Raw genomic sequence first — 16,508 nt, 5'->3', positions numbered from 1 at the left:
TCTCATGTAGTTTGGCCCTTAGTTTGGCCCTTAGAAGGGTGTAACACTGCTTGTGATTGCACTGTTAATTTGTCTTCCTGGTGCCATGGTATACCATTGCACATGGCTTATTACAGTCTTCTGAGTCTCCATTGCTCCAGAAGTGTAGCGTGGGGCAGTCAATGCACACATCTCAGTCTTAATTTCTTGCTTTTCTTTAGCCATGTAGATAGAATAACCTTGGTTTCAGCAGGACGATCTAGCTGATTCTCTAACTGAATCCTTCCATTTTTTCTTGTCCTTTCCCCCCTTCACATTCATTCTTTAATTGTGGCAGGAAGAAGACAAAGCTACCCTGATGGAAAGCAACACTACCACGGGGAAATGAATATAATGGATGAACGTTTCTTTAACCCACTGGAAGGACCCCTTCCTTTAGGTGATTTGTTTACTCACTGGGTATCTGCAATATTATTTTGTTACTAGCTTACTACCAAAGGTCAAAGTAGATGGGACCCAACAGAGTTGTTTCTTTAAAAAGGCCATGGCAGGTGGGTAGGGAATCCGATCATGATCTTGACCCTGAGGGGACTAGTGTTGATTCTTTCCCCCATTCTGTTTTCATGTCCCTGGAGGTGTTGTTTGCTCCTTGAGGGTACCTATATAATGCTTGTGCGTTTTCCCATTTGGGAAAAATAACAGCTGGGGAGGAGAAGAAGTTCGCATCAGGAAAATAGCACAGGGGACATAGCTTCTTTTTAAAAAAATCCTCTCTCAACTCTGATCCATGTTCCCTCTTTAATCTTCTATTACAAAAAGCCTTTATAGAAATATTTATATAGGATATAGTTTATGGTGTTACATGGAATATGATTACAGATGGTGGGTGCTGATGTTACAAACCACCTTACTATTAGTAAACCAGGTTTCCATTGCTGACTAGGGCATGAAGTTTGCAGTCAAGATGGCTTGCTTGTTGTAGCCATTGGGAGTTTAGTATGAATAGCAATAGCTGTGGCAAGGGGAGATTTATTATAGGCAGGTTATGTGGAGATGGCATGAGCCTGTGGAATTGGGAAGCTGACGCCTTAGTCCCAACTCCAGATTTCCTTTGGTGTTGTAGAAGAAGCGCCTGTTGCTCTCTGGTGGTTCACATCCTGTGGAGCTAGTGGGCCTCGAGGACCAACTCAAGCACAGTGTGATAGTGCCTATTACAACACCAATATTTCTGTGACTGTGGAGAAAGAAGGGCAGTTACGAGGGGTGCAGGTGTGGAAAGTGCCAGCATCGGACCGATATACGTGAGTATCGTTGTGATGTAGTGATAATCACAATACTTAGCCTTTTAGTAGCACTTCCAAGTGTTCAAAGCACTAAAACACACTATCTCAATATTTATGGTAGCTCTGTAGTGTTCAGCAGTACAATTATTTCCATATTACAGATATGGGTGGCTTGCTTAAGGTTGTGATTTTTCCGCCTCAGTGACTGTCAGGCTTGGGCAAACAGCCTGCAAGCAAGCAAGCAAATCCCAGTCCTGCTCAGAAGCTGGCAGAAAGCCATTTTGGTTGAGGGAAACCGACTCTTCCCAGCCGGGATCCCTTGCTGTTCCCCAACCTCCTCCTAAGTGGGTTTTTGAGCCTTTCTCTTCAGTAGCCACCACTAACTCCTAATCTTTGCCCCTCCTTCCACACCAGTTTGGTGCCAGGAGGAGTATCAACCCCAGCTGCTTTGATAGCATTAGCCACAGCAAGGCCTGCAGGTAGAAATCAGGCAATCAATTCTCTCTTAAATAAATGCAAGCTCTATTCTACTGGCATAATTCTAGAGAGAATACATGCTACAGAACTATAGAGCAGACTAACAAAAGAAATGAAACAGAGAAATATTGCTAACCCAACTTGTAACTTTCAATACCTGAGCATCTGCTCTCCTCTCACCATTGGGAGATTCAAAGGAGTTGTATATACACAGAATGATATCCTTTGCATCATCCCCAGTCACACACACATCTTTCCTCCACATACAGAAGAAACAGCTCCTTTTCCGTTCTTCCTCCTACATATGTAAAAAAAGTCTTGGCCAATCTGGATCTTGGTTTTGGGCAGCAACAGCCCTCCAGAACCTACTCAAGAGATGCTAGCATATCAAAGCGATGCCATGTTTTCACTCCTGGCTGAGAAAACCATGCACTCCCATGCAGGATGGGATTTTACCCAGCCGCAGTCTCAACACAAACACTGGTCAGTCTCAATAAACACCAGCTCCTTCTGCTCTCCCATGGCAAAGATCATCAGGTAAATGTCTGTCTGAAAAGTGATTGGAAGGTTTCTGGCACATACCTCATTCTTTTAACCATTGTGCTACACCAGCTTTCTTGATAGTAGCACTTTGTTGGGTGTTGGATCTCATCTCTGATACCTCTGAGTCCACTAATAATTTCTGCAGTGCTTTTAAATTGTGAAGCGCTGTATGATATTTATTGAGTGGCCCTCACAGGAACCCCATTAGGGGAGTTAAAACTCATTGTGAAAAGCTTTTTTTAGATTTCTAGTGATGTGAGAAACACACGTAGCTCAGAGCTGGACTTATTTTGGCACTTCGTGAAACATTAAAATAGCTAGCACACACATCTTCCCCCAGCATAGGAGCCTGGATCTTTTATCCTCAACTCTCTTCTGTTCTTAAAGCAGCTGAAATCTACTTAATGCCACAACTGCAACAGGTAACCATTCTAGTCAGAGATCTCCTGCTTGTCTACCCTACTGACTACACTCCTGATAGGCTGGTGATTAACCCACTTATACCTCTAACTTGGTCTTGCACCCACTAACAGCAACGTCCTGGCTCTCTTGTGGACTTTGATTCTACCTGTGTAGAGCACCAGGACCACCATCCTTTCTTCAGCCCTTGCATTCCACGAGGAACAGAACATTCTGCATAAAGGTGTATAGAAAAAGGAAAGCTGTTGTTTTCCAAAGCCCTGCCCTAAAGAAGATCTTGAGCCATCTAGTGGTAAGGGCAATCCGTGCTCTTGATGAGAGTGGCTTGGATCCAATAACTTCATGTTGTTTAAGTAGGGATTTAGCCTTCCTTCTCCCAGAGGTAGACCCCCTCACTGGCAAAAGGGAATCACTGGATCCAGCCTGGTGTTCTACTTCCACAGCCTGCTTTGGGAGCACATAGAGTTACTTTGAAGGCTTTTATGTAAGCCCAGGAATATTGGCTTGGTGTGGGGACATCACAGCTGGAGCTAATTGTGCAGCTGGCTGTGATGCTGTACATTTCCTTCCTAATTGCTGCGGCTTTCCCCCCTCAGGATTTCAGCATACGGAGCAGCTGGAGGGAAAGGAGCCAAGAACCACAACAAGAGATCCCACGGGGTCTTTATTTCAGCCAATTTCCAGCTGGAGAAAGATGAGCTCCTGTACATCTTAGTGGGACAACAGGGAGAAGATGCCTGCCCAGGGGTGAGGGATGCAGCCTTTCAACACTTGGGCACAATCACACAAGATATACTGTGAGAGGGCAGGAGGGTCACAGCACTTCTGGGAGGCAATTTCCCCCACCAATGACAGCAGCACTAAATCAGGAAATGGGACAGGAATGAGCTCAAAGGAGTATTGCTAGTATGGCAGTACCTTTGGCACTATCATTTCTGAATTTCCACCAAGTGCCTTGTGATGTACTAGCCAGCGGGGGCTAGTAATAGCCAGGATTGGGAATGGTACTGTTTTCATGCAGCTTGCAAGCACATGGACGTTGAGCTGACCTTCCCCACTCAGAACAAATCCAGTAGCAAATCAGAGACCAACTAAAATTGTCCAGGGTGTAAGTTTTTGTGAGTCAAAACTCACTTTGTAAAATCAAAGCATCCCTTAGAGCATTTCTAATACCACAAAGTCTTTTTGGTTTTATACTACCAGCGTGACTTCCCCCAAAGTAACATGGGAATTGTAGTTGGTGAGGTGCTGAGAGTTCCTCTTCCAGAACTACAATTCTCAGGATTTTTTGAAAGAAAAGATATTTGTGAGACCAATTAAGTCTATAGCATACACCCCCATGGTTGTTTTCACACGTGGTTAATGTCGCACAACATTGCACAACACTCATGGGATGGTGGCATTTTCATAGCGCAATTTCTGACATCACCCCGTCATGATTCTGTTTTCATGGCACGATGATGTCAGAAATCGTGCCATAAAGGGCCAAGCTACAAGTGACGAATGACACTTGAACAGCAAGTGGATCGAGTGGAGGGCAAGTGAACAGGGAGAAAAACACTTGCCGTTCAAGTGTCATTCGTCACTTGTAGCTTGGCCCAAAGACACTAGCGTTCCGTGAGTATTGCGCAATGTTCCGCAATGTTAACGGCATGTGAAAATGGCTATGTGACTCAATCTGTATCTTAAAACAGTGCAGTCCTACGCAGACTTACTCAAGTCTAAATTCATCGATTTCACCTGACTTAGACCAGTATCACTCTGCATAGAATTGCACTGTCAGTGACTTGCGGGGATTTTAAGGGCTGTCTATTCAGCAGAATTGTAACACTTTTCTGAACTGTACCACTTCAAGGTAGAGCATGTTTGGATGCTCTGCTATCTTAAACCAATCTTTGCACATACTAAAGCAGTCTATTACTATGGAGGGTCCAGTTTCTACTGCTCAGTTTCGTTTCGTTTTTCTGTGTGCAGAATGGGAAATTGTTTGGCGATTGTTTTTAAATCAGCAGCCTGATGTGATACAGTCCAGGAGGAATTGTATTCATTTATTTATTTAGAATTTTTTTATGCTGCCTCTCAAGGAACCTGCCCAAGATGGCTTACAAAATAAAAATAATAAAAACAAAACATTAAAATATATTAATTAAAACAGAGCATAGCTTTTTATTCTGTTTAAAGTATGATCTGTCTAAGAAAGGTTGAAATGATAAGCCTGTGAGAAAAGTGAAATAGTGAGAAACAACCCCCATAAGTCTATTTTAAAATATTGATTCTGGCATTCAAAATTAGCTTGTCAGCTTGGTTTCTCCTTTTATTTCCTTTAATGAAACTGCCACATGCTGCCATTCCTATAAAGCATATAGCTCTTAGCTTGTATTTAACTGAGTCTTCTACCAAGCTATTAATGTCTTTACTATTACTTTCACAATAGTCTTGAAAGGTCACCATCAAGAACAAATTCCCATTGTGTTCAAAGGGAGATCCTCTCCCTTCTCGTTTGCCTTGATGGAGGTAACTAGCTGTGATCTGTATGCTGGCCTTCATGCAAAACATATTTCATTACAAATTGGATTTTGCTGAATTTTAGCTCTTGCTAAAACTTGGCTCTGGACAAAGGGAGCGCAAAACTGATTTCTACCAACGAAGAATGTAGAGCCTATGACTGAAGGCCAGAACACATAAAATTTTATAGGTTTTTTCCATTGTTCTAATGAGCATTTAGTTATTCTCTACAAAAAGCAAAACAAAGATCAAACAGCTACAGATATTTGGGTCTCAATAAAACTTGGACTTGAAAAGCAATGTATAGACTATCATTGTAGCAGAATGATACAAACCTGATACAGAAGAATGAAATGTGAATCCAGATATGGACAGGCTTTCCCCGATGATGATATTTAATCATATTCTACTCCTGGCCCATCTAATATTGATTATTATTTGTATGGAATGTGTCCCTAGGAGTGGGGTGAGTGCCAGCATCATCTGTGCTGCTACATCACTGTTGCGAAAACCCAGATGTGATGTAAGGTAACTCAAGGAATCGCTGTAAATTATATGGGGAAACCCGGAAGTAGGGTCATGGTACGCAGGATGTTGCTGTCCCCCATGTCCCTGCCCCTGAATTTCCTGAGCACGGCCTGAGAACCCTAAGGATTGCCCATGTGGAAACAGCAACCTCCATCATAGGAGGATACATACCTTGGAACCGCCTAACATGTGGAACCTCCCAATGTTTTGTGATTGAACCCAGCCCTTTAGAGTAGACATTTTATGATAGGTTCCTCCCTATGGCATCCATTTAATTCTGGCACCCATTACCTTTTCTCAAAATTCAAAAGCTGTCCACAGATTCAACAATTGAGGACCCTTGCTTGAGATAAACATTGTAATGTCTGGAGGAGAAACTCATAGCTATTGAGCTGTGTTGTTGATATGTACTAAAGAGGATGGAAGTGGGGGAAATACAAAAGATGAGCTGTGGTTGTTAAATATCCTAGTGTTTCCTATTGAGATGGAAGCAATAGAAGATGCTAGTATGGCTGCTTGCCAGTCATACACATAATTATTTATTATGCTAATTGGCATGGACTTGACTGAAAAATTTCGCAGTTGTAGGGTTACCAGGTCCAGGTTGGGAAATTCCTGGAGATTTTGGGGGTGGAGTCTGGAAAGAGTGGCGTTTGAGGAGGGGAGGGGCCTCAGTTGGGTATAATGCCATAGAGTCTACTCTCCAAAGCAGCCATTTTCTCCAGGGGAACTGATCTCTGTGGCCTGGAGATCAGTTGTAATTCCAGGACATCTCCCGTCACCACCTGGAGGCTGACCAACAAAGATCCTGATCCCCGTAATTAACACACGACACAAATTGCTTTTATGCAACAATATTAATAACTCTACTAAAGAGCAAGCGCAAAAGGTAAGTGCAAATTCACCAGTACTTTAATACTTAACTCTATAAAACTTAAGGAAGTCCCACAGGTCATGCATGTAGTGGGATTTTTTTTTTTTAGGGAGAGGGGAGCTGCTGCCAGGGGACCCCAAGTGCCAGCCTCCAGAGCCCCCCTTTATGGCCAGGTCCTCCCCTCCCTTTACCGGGCCGGCCAGTTAGCTGTTGGTTATGGTTCGTTCCATGGCTTTCCCTAGCCAGCCGACCACTTTTGGGGGGAACCTTGGTCTCCTTTTCTTAAGGGTACTTAACACTTACACCAATATAATGCTAAAAGAAATAGAGTTTATTGCAGCAATTAAGAACACAAAGCAGTTTTCTACAAATGGGACACACTTCGATTCAAGGGCTACAGAAAGTACCTTTTTTTCTTCTCTGCCTTCTCTGCGGGGCAGAGCGCTCTCAGGAATTCCTTTAGTGTAGTCAGCAAAAAGCACAGCGGCTTCTGGCTGAGAAGACACTTGCTTAACTCTGCAGGCAAAAGCAGAGGACCTTGATTGTTACCGAGTGTTAAATGTGTTACATTCTTTAGCCAACTCGCTTTGTGTGGGAGATAGAGGAAACGAAAGTTAAAAGAGAAAGGGGGGGGTCAAAAGGAGTAAAGAAAAAAAAACCCTCCGCTTTTGGAGTTTTAAAAACTTGTTTGGATGGAAAGCTGTTAATGGCCTGGGTCTTTCAGAGCCAAACCCTAAAATTCCCACGTCAATGTACAATTCCGAAGAGGGGTGGTGGAGGTGGAAGATGTTCTTCCTCTGTGGTGTATAAGTTATAAGTGTATTTATTACTAAATTTTGTATACCCTGGGTTACTGTCTCATTGATGTATATTTATTATTGAGCTGTAGCTGATAGGATGATTTGTACCAATTTCTTAATAAGCTCCTGGTAATATGAACTGTTGTAAAGTATTGGTGAATTTGCACTTACCTTTTGCATTTGCACTTTAGTAGAGTTATTAATATTGCTGCATGAAAGCAATTTGAGTAGTGTGTTAATTACGGGGATCAGGATCTTTGTTGGTCAGCATTAACCCGTAATTGCCCTGTTTGTTAGCAACCACCTAGAGGCTGGCAACCTTACACAGTTGTCACCATGCCTTAATTTAAAGTAGCCAGAAAGAACAATATAACCCCCACCAACTAACTAATATCTCACTGAAAACACTTGGCAAAATTATATGCAAAAATACAAAATTTTACTAGTGCAAAAAATGAACTCTAAGTGGACAATAAAGCAAGACTGCTTAAACAACCAATGGTAGAACATGTATCACACCCACACCAAGTGGTGGTGGTGGTGGGGGGAAACGTTCTAACCAACACTCAATGTCCACGGAGTGAATACAGTTATAGTATCTGTATAGTATCTGTATAGTATCTTCAAATCTTGAAGATATCTTGCCATTTATGGTTCCATTTCTATGGAATTGTTCGAAAAGTGAAAACTAGGTGTCAAAATCTGCCGATGTTCAGGTAACACCTTTAAACCAAGATAATCTACAGTACTAATGAGCTGCCACTTGTTTATTTTAAAAGCTGTTTTTTGAGGTAAGTTTTTGTAATAAGGGCAGTTTTTTATTTCCAAGTTTAATTTTAACAATAATTAAAAATGACATTTTCATCTAATTTTGGATAAGCTGAACAGAATTCAGAAGAATTTTTTAATGACTGGGGAAAATTGAAACAGTATTTAGAGAAGAAATGGGACATGAAGGGGGAGTTATGGGGGCTAGATAATTATTAACTGAATAACTAGAGAGGAGATGTTGATCTTTACAAGAAATATAGATAAGTTAGAAATGTAATTTATGGTTTAGAAATGTATTTTAATACGGAAAGCATTTAAAGAAGTTAGTTAAGGCTATAAGAATTAATTATAGAAGTTAAATAGAGATATTAGATGTAGAGGTGGACAGCGGGTTGGAAAACTGTTGGAAGTCTAAGATAAGGGGGGGAGAAAGGGGGGGATAAGAAAACAAGAGGATTAATGGAAAATCTGTATTTTTTCCTGTCTTTTATTACTCACCCAATAATTTTTTTTTTTTAAGTAATTTTGGATAAGCTGTGACATTCTCCCTTCAGGATACAAGGCTATTGAGGTTTTGCAACATCTAAATACATTTTTCAACGTGATTAATTAATAGTTAAAGCTCAGATTACATGAAAATTTCAAAAGAAACCCTTTTGGGTGGTAGCCTAATAATATAACTTTGCTAGTTTTTAGCTGATGCCTTCTTGTTTCCCTTCAGGGAAGCTTTCTGGCTCAGCAGATCTGCTTGGGAGAATCATCCATCATTGAAGAAGAATACAAGAAAGAGAAGGGTCTGACTGACTGGGCTGGAGGAGGGGGCGGGGGCGGAGGAGCCACTTACATTTTTAGGGTAAGTTTTCATGTTGCTTGTCAATTTCTTCATGAAATGAAGACCTCCAGAGGTGTTTGATTAAAGGATTAATTCAAACATTACAGTTCATAAATGGATACTATAAAAACATGTGTGGAGGATTGCCCCCCAAAGACCTTTGCATGCTGCCAGGTCTTTGGGGGGCAAAAGTGAGGGATGGGGGTGTCACAGGGGAAGTCACATGGGGGCGACTTGTTTGCTCTGGAACATCCTGCATTGCACTAGGAACCATGTCATTCCTGGTAGTGCGACTCAGAAGTAATGGGTTGTGCCAGGGGCTGACTGAGTAAAAATCAGGTCCAAACACTAAATGTGTGGGGGGGGGATTTTTTGACTCAAATACCCTCTAGCTTGACCTATTACTTCTGTGTGTATATATCTATCTGTGTTATCCCCAAGGTTGGTGTTACTAAACCACAGTCTCCACAAAGGGCTTTAACTCTGAATCATTACCCCTTGAATGATTTATTGCATTGGGGGAGGCAGGATTTTAACTTCAAAAATCTAATATGTGCTTATTTGTTTGATTGTTTGTTTGGATACTTCTACCCTGCTTTTCTCCACTGTGTGTGGAGTCAAAGTGCCTTGCAATATGAAAAAAGTAACAGACCATAAATACCACAAATCTGCCTTGCCACAACAATCTCCCTCATGCAACTGCAGTTCCAAGGATTCCCTGAAAAGAAAGAATGATTTCAAATGGAGTGTAGAGAAGCCCACAATCATGCCAAATGTAGGGTTGCCAGGCCTGCACCCACAAATTCCAGAAACTATGTGGAGCAGAGCCTGAGAGGGGGGAAATGTTACTGATGCTGTGACGTTGCTTCTTGGTGATCACCTAGAAGTGATGTCACAGAATCCCCTGCCCCCACCCCATTATGCTCTAGAAATTCCCCCATAAAGATTGGGGAATTTTCTAGAGCGTCATGGGGGAGGGGGGCCATGAAATCCCCTCATTTTTCCTCTTGCTGCTTGCTTAATCGAGTGCAGGCATTCAATGGTGGGTTTTCATCCACCTTTGGAAGGCACCTGGCAACCCTAGCTGAACTGAGTCAAAACAGACCATCTCTCACCAGAGCCTTAACATTTTAATAGAAGATGTACTTTTTTTTTCCTTCGAGAGCTAATAATAGTTTGCATGTGTCTATCTGTTTAGATCTGTACTCCTTCCTCCCCACAAGGTCCTTATGAGGCCACCACATGGTTTATATTAAAATTCTGAGAGGATCTGATCACAAATCTCTCAGCATATCATTATTTAACCCTGAGGATCATGTAGTGTGGATGTGCACTGTAAAATCAGCTCTGTAAACATCTGGGACATCCACTGAAAAGTGAGACTCTCGGGGCCAAGCTACACATGACGAATGACACTTGAACGGCAAGTGGATTGAGTGGAGGGCAAGTGAACAGGGAGAAATACACTTGCTGTTCAAGTGTCATTCGTCATGTGTAGCTTGGCCCTCACACTAAGGATTGTTCAGTTTTGAAAAGGGCAGACTTTCTTGGCTGAGTGTTGCCTGTCTAAAAGGCAGGCGGATCATTTTCCTGCTCTTCCTGGTCCCAAACTTGGAAGTGAATGGTTTTATGAGGAGATGGTGAGGGATTACACATTATATCTAATAGTGTAGCTGTTTTGATAAGAGGTAAATATATATGGTGCTTACTTAGTTACAAGTAGAAATGATTGCATTTTCCATGCATCAATCAGTTCTGGACATCCTAGCCTTCTTCGTTGAACTACTATTCCTAAGGTTCTCTGAAGAGGAAAAAAAAGTAGGTTAAACCAGTTTGAGACATTTTTCAATTAAAGCTGAAAAATCCCTAAAGCTCAGGATTTTGCATCTACTACTAGATTTTTGATTTAAAAGCTAGATTCCATGCTCCGTGGCATAACTGCAGCTACCTGCTTGTGTTGAATTCATGTGCAAATTGTCTCAAGTCTTTGCATTACATTTCATGCTTATAGGGAGGGGTAAATGTTCCAGCCATTCATATCTGATTTTTTCTTTTTTAAATTGGTACCTAATGTTGAACCTTGATACTTCCTCAACCTCCTCAATGCATTCATTGTGTACTGTTCATATATATGTGTGTGCCTTCTTGAGCAGCAGAAGGATGGAGCTTTTGAACCCTTGCTCATTGCCGCAGGAGGAGGAGGAAAGGCTTACTTGAAATATCAGGATGTTTTGCTAGAGGATGTCTTCTTGGAAAAATATGTGAACAGCACAGCAGTACCTGGAATCAATGGGAGAACTGGAGCAGCAGGTAAGGATCTGCAGAGGACCATCAATGCAAGTGAGCCCCACTGAACAGACCTGAGTACGATTTTGATTGGACCTGCTTAGCATTGCTTTCTTTCTCTTGGATCTAGCAGTTGAAAAACAACTTATATGTGTTTTAGAGACAAGTTGCTCTGGATCTATTGGGACAGTTGCCAATACTTTAATGGGAACTGTCCACTAATTTAAAAAATGGTCCCCAAATTTCAATACAAAGAGTCAGGAAACTATATTAAGGTTTGAGGCACTGAAAGAATTTTTCCTAAGAGTTAGAGAATGGTCAGGAGTGAAAAAAGTAGTGAGATAATCTTGGAGAAAGGGGAAAATCTAGTGGAAAACATGACTAATGAATGATGCACAGTACATTGCTACAAAAGTGTCCTGGTAGCATGAAGGAGCAGGTTATATTTCAAAGACATGTACAGCAAAATTGAACCTGTGCTCAGCTGAGAATATTTCTCATCAATACAGCAGTTTGTGCTAGAGGTCCTGAAATTTCACTGGCAGTGTATTTATTAATTAATTCAAATATTTATACTACACTTTTTCTTTTTGACTCAAAGTGGCTTACAAATCAAAATGAAAAACATGCAAGGTACAATAAAAAACCCAATTATTTCCCCATCCAGTTATTCATAATTCCAAGTAGTTGTAGTGCATTTCCTTTTTCAGGACCTGAGTTTCCAACCAGTTCCTATGAAAGATTTTGCAGTCATTTCACACTACTACAATTCCTGGATCTCCGAAACAGTCCTCAAAAAGGCTACTGCCCCTTGTTTATCTACTAGCAACATCCAGAACTCAGAACACTCTATCATTCTTATGGCTTTTGATAAGCTATTGTACCATACGTTTGTCTGGTCCCTCTGTAACACATCTAAAGGTAGCCATCACCAGATCTTGTAGCAGTAAATTCCTGAAGAGAATGATGTATAGTGTGAAGAAATGCTGCCTAATGTCTGGCTTGAATCTGACACCAATGTCACTGTTAATGTTACGAGACAGGGAAAAAGTAATCTCTAAACACTTTCTGCTCACTGTTTTTAAGTCTATAAACCATTATCATGCCTCTCCCTCTGCTACCTTTTTCTAAAAAATTGAACCACCACTACTTTTTCTCTCTGCTGTAGGCATGGGCTAATCCTTTAGGGAATCCATTAGGTGGTTAATTGCCTCTGTATATTTAAATTTAAAAGTACAGTTCACAACCATTACTGTTTATATGGTAGTTTTGACTTGAAAAATTATTCAGAATTAAAATCCATTTCCATTAAACCTAAGTTTGGTAATTGTAAATCCCATTGAACTTAGAGGAACCTTCTTGGAAGTGAGCCACAATAGAATTCCGCTGTCTACAAGCATCTCCAGTTAGTCTCAGAACCTTTTGCTAAACACACAGCAGATCTATTGCCCTACTAGGGCATCACATACTATCCCAGTAACCTTACAATGACTCTCTAAGGTAGGCAGATCAGAGTTCTTGTCACCATCAAGAAAACTAAGAATGCAAGAGGTGATGCGGGATTTTGAGCACACATGCATGAACACTTAATGATGAATATACTTACTACACAGTGAAACTTAATCCTGACAAATTGGAGGTGCTACTAGTGGGGAAAAAATCTGACTCAGGAAATGGGATTTCTCCTGTTCTAGATGGGGTTGCACTCCCCCTAAAGGAACAAGTTAAACCCTTGCGCTACAGCCTCGCTGTTACAAGCACACTTCAGTTGGACACCTGGGTACTGAGATGTTTCCTGTTCCAGATGAGGTTATGCTCTCCCTAACGGAGCAGGTTCACAGCTTGGGGGTGATGCCGGATCTGGACCACTTTGTTGGATAAAACAGTGGCAGTGGTTGCCAGAGGTGCCTTTTGCCAGCTTCAGCTGGGATGCCATCTGCGGCCTTCCTGGGCAGAGAAGATGTTGCCACTATAGGATGTGCTCTGCAATGCACTCTACATGGAGCTGCCCTTGAAGAGTGACTGGAAGCTACAGTTGGTACAGAATGCTGCTGCTACAATGCTGATTGGAGTGGGTTGTGCGGACCGTATCATTCTACTCTTGTTCCATCTTGTTCCATTGGCTCCCAATTTGCTTCTGGGCTCAATTCAAGTTGCTAGTATTGAACTTCAAAGCCATATATGGCCTGGTGCCAACCTACTCTCCCATATGAACCTACCTGTTCACTCTGGTCATCTTCAGAGGCCCTGCTTTGGCTGCCCCCACCATCTGAGGCGGCAACCCAAGAAAGGGCTTCCTCAGTCATGGTGCCAAAACATTAGAACTCCCTCCCCAGGGAGATTTGCCTGCCCTGCCCATTGTTGTCTTCCGCCAGCGCTAGTCTGGCACACCCCCAACAACTGTTATTGGCCAGCTTGCCTGTTCTTCGCTTTGTGTGTGCTTATTGAATTATTTTATACTATATAAAATGTTTTAAATTTAAATTGTTTAAAGTGTTGTTTTAAATTTTTTAATGTTGTAATGTCCACTGCCTTGGGGACCCTATTTGGGTGGAAAGGCAGCATGCAAATGTTTTAAATAAAAATTAAAAATAAATCTGCAAAGCCTGCAACCATTTTCTGTGCCTCTGTTACATTCTGTGAAATGAGATTTTGGACTCTTAGATTACCTCTTATGTACATTTCTACAGGTGGAGGAGGTGGTTGGGAAGATGTTACCCAGTTTTCTTGGGCTGGGAAATCTCTTCTGGAAGGTGGACAAGGTGGCAAAGCCTGCCACCAATCTCTAGACAAACTCCAATGGGCCACATCAGGTGGCTTTGGTGGTGGAGGAGGAGCCTGTACATCTGGTGGCGCAGGTGGAGGATACAAAGGTGGGTCAGGCTAGATCTTCATGTAATCAAAATGTATTACATTAGCTGAAGTTTTATATAATCAGTGATGAAAAAAGTATACCAAGAAGATTTTTGCAGATAGTGTTCTAGCAAACCAGGGAGAAGGGGATCTGAGGAATTATGGACCGGTATGTTGACTGGGAATCAGATATGGATCAGAACCAGAATATTATAAGCCCTTATGCACTTGAACAGGTCTGTTTCCCCATCTGCCTCTGTTTCTTTCCTCCTTTCCCTGCTTTAACTGAGTCTAACCTGCTCTTGATATTCCAAAGTTTAGTCCTCACTAGGCAACTTTTTTGTAGGCTTTCTTCTCCCCTCCCCACCCCCGTAACTTGCAAACTATTTTCTGCATAGGAAAGTCCCTTGAGTATACAGAACCTGCTCCTACTTAATTTGTAGATGGGTCTCTTCCTCTGCCTTTCTGATAGGTGTTTGACAATAAAGTTTCCTAGAAAAGGGGGCTACAACAAATCACTGGGGAGCAAGGGATAAACCATTTCGAAATTCATGCATGCATAAATCTTAGGAGGTTGAAGAGCCAAAATTCTCCACCTCCTTATGAGTATTTTCCTTTAACTGATATTTCCCTTCAACTGACATTGATGTTTCTTGTTTCCTGACACATGCTCAGCCTTCATGAAATATAATTAATTTACAAAGTCCTAGCTTTTTGCATCCTAAATATGTAAAAATTCCTACCTTGACTATAGTGATCCTGGTTTTGCTTTTATGATTGGCATGAGCTATCTTTACTATTGGATACAGAAACTGGGAACTTGCAAGAAATTACATGGGGAAGACAAACTTCAAAAAATTTATCCCACCTCACCATCAAATATTTTCATCAAGCATTACATGAATACTTAGAGCCTGAGCAAGCAGATTTTTTTTTTGTGAAACTGCTTTTCTTTAGGTTTTGTTGTGTAGTTGCATTTCTTTTTTTAAAAAATTATTTCATTAAAACAGAAAATAGCATTGGACTGTAAAAAGAATATTCAAAGCCGACTTTGTAATAGAAAGTAACTTTAGACAATAAACATATCAAAACAAAATATGTAACAAAGTATTTATGTAATAATATAACAAAAAGTAACATTAAAGAGTAAACAGTATCAAAGCCAGAATGAATAGCAGATTATTAAAACTACATAACATTTCTCCTCTCCATCCCTTCACTTATTTATGTTAAAATACATTATATTCACCATTTTATATTCAGTATATTAAAAAAACCTTATCTTTCAGCCACATAATCAAAAAAGACTTCCCATTTTTCCTGAAATTCTGAAATTGGTCTATTATGCATATAAGAAGTTAATTCAGCCATTGTCATGTAAACATAAGTGTAGTTTCATTTCTGAGTCACATGAGATACTATCTAAACTGCTAGTAGCACTTTGTAATGAGTTTCTGATAAGCAGGCCACAGTATTTGGTATTTAGAAAGCTAAAATAATGGAAATTGAGCACGTTGCTATGATTGTGAATCATGTGCAGAAAACCGAGAATTGTGAAAGATATTTCTTCCTAATTTGGAAGAGTAAGAACTAAAGGGTTTTCCTTGGACAATAGGGCATATTTAATGGTAAGCCAGGCTCCTACAATCCTGAAACGAGTCTAGGTGAAGCTTGTAAAGTTTAATGAAGTCTCCCTCGCTCTCTTGTGAGAACTGTACCCACTGCCAGCTGAGGATCTGCTTTACCCGATTATGGTCACAAATTCAGCTAATGGCACTCCAGATAGAGGCTTTCAGGTAGCAGGGCTAGGAAGTGCCTTTGTTTGAGCCCTTGGGAAGCTGCTGCCAGGAATCAAAGATTCTGGGTTTCATGGATCAGGCAGCTAAGGTGATTTCATTATAATTCTAAAAAACATAATGGAATTTTCACAAGTGATTCTAAGAACTTCTTTGGAACACAACACATGAATGGCGTTAATACACTGAAGACAGAGAGCAAGCCATTTTAAAATCAAGTGTACATCCTAGCTAATACAGGGTTTGCTCACTTGCTTTTATAGATACTAGGAATGGGGAAAAAAATGCATCACTTGCAAAAACGGCTTAACAAATAATATGATCTTACTAAAAATGCATATGTCGATCCAAGCTTTTAAGATTTTTGAGATAAACTGAAATACCAAATGACACATGGAACCCCTTTGCACCCTCTAGGAATAATATGAAATAGTGGCTGTTTCTTCTTCTTCCAGGTGGTAATGCCTCTGAAACAGATGACATCACAGCTGATGGACAGCATGGCCTTTCATTTGTGAATCCAGTTGGAGAGATCTTCTTGCGTCCTTTGGCAGGCAAGAT

The 16,508-nt window shown here is 41.0% G+C and overlaps 1 protein-coding gene across 1 annotated transcript in view; it reads left to right on the top strand.

Moving 5' to 3' along the window:
* The window catches only part of LTK (leukocyte receptor tyrosine kinase), a 171,046-nt gene that overhangs the window by 102,123 nt on the left and 52,415 nt on the right, over positions 1–16,508 (top strand). The window contains exons 11-17 of the mRNA XM_054969925.1: positions 317–418; positions 1,103–1,280; positions 3,299–3,449; positions 8,902–9,033; positions 11,166–11,322; positions 13,989–14,171; positions 16,403–16,501. Of these exons, the coding sequence (XP_054825900.1) occupies positions 317–418; positions 1,103–1,280; positions 3,299–3,449; positions 8,902–9,033; positions 11,166–11,322; positions 13,989–14,171; positions 16,403–16,501 (1,002 nt within the window). The remainder of the gene's footprint in view (positions 1–316; positions 419–1,102; positions 1,281–3,298; positions 3,450–8,901; positions 9,034–11,165; positions 11,323–13,988; positions 14,172–16,402; positions 16,502–16,508) is intronic.

This window comes from Eublepharis macularius, chromosome 2 (genome assembly GCF_028583425.1).
Source record: "Eublepharis macularius isolate TG4126 chromosome 2, MPM_Emac_v1.0, whole genome shotgun sequence".
NCBI lineage: Eukaryota > Metazoa > Chordata > Lepidosauria > Squamata > Eublepharidae > Eublepharis > Eublepharis macularius.
This window is presented reverse-complemented; position numbering and strand designations above follow the sequence as displayed.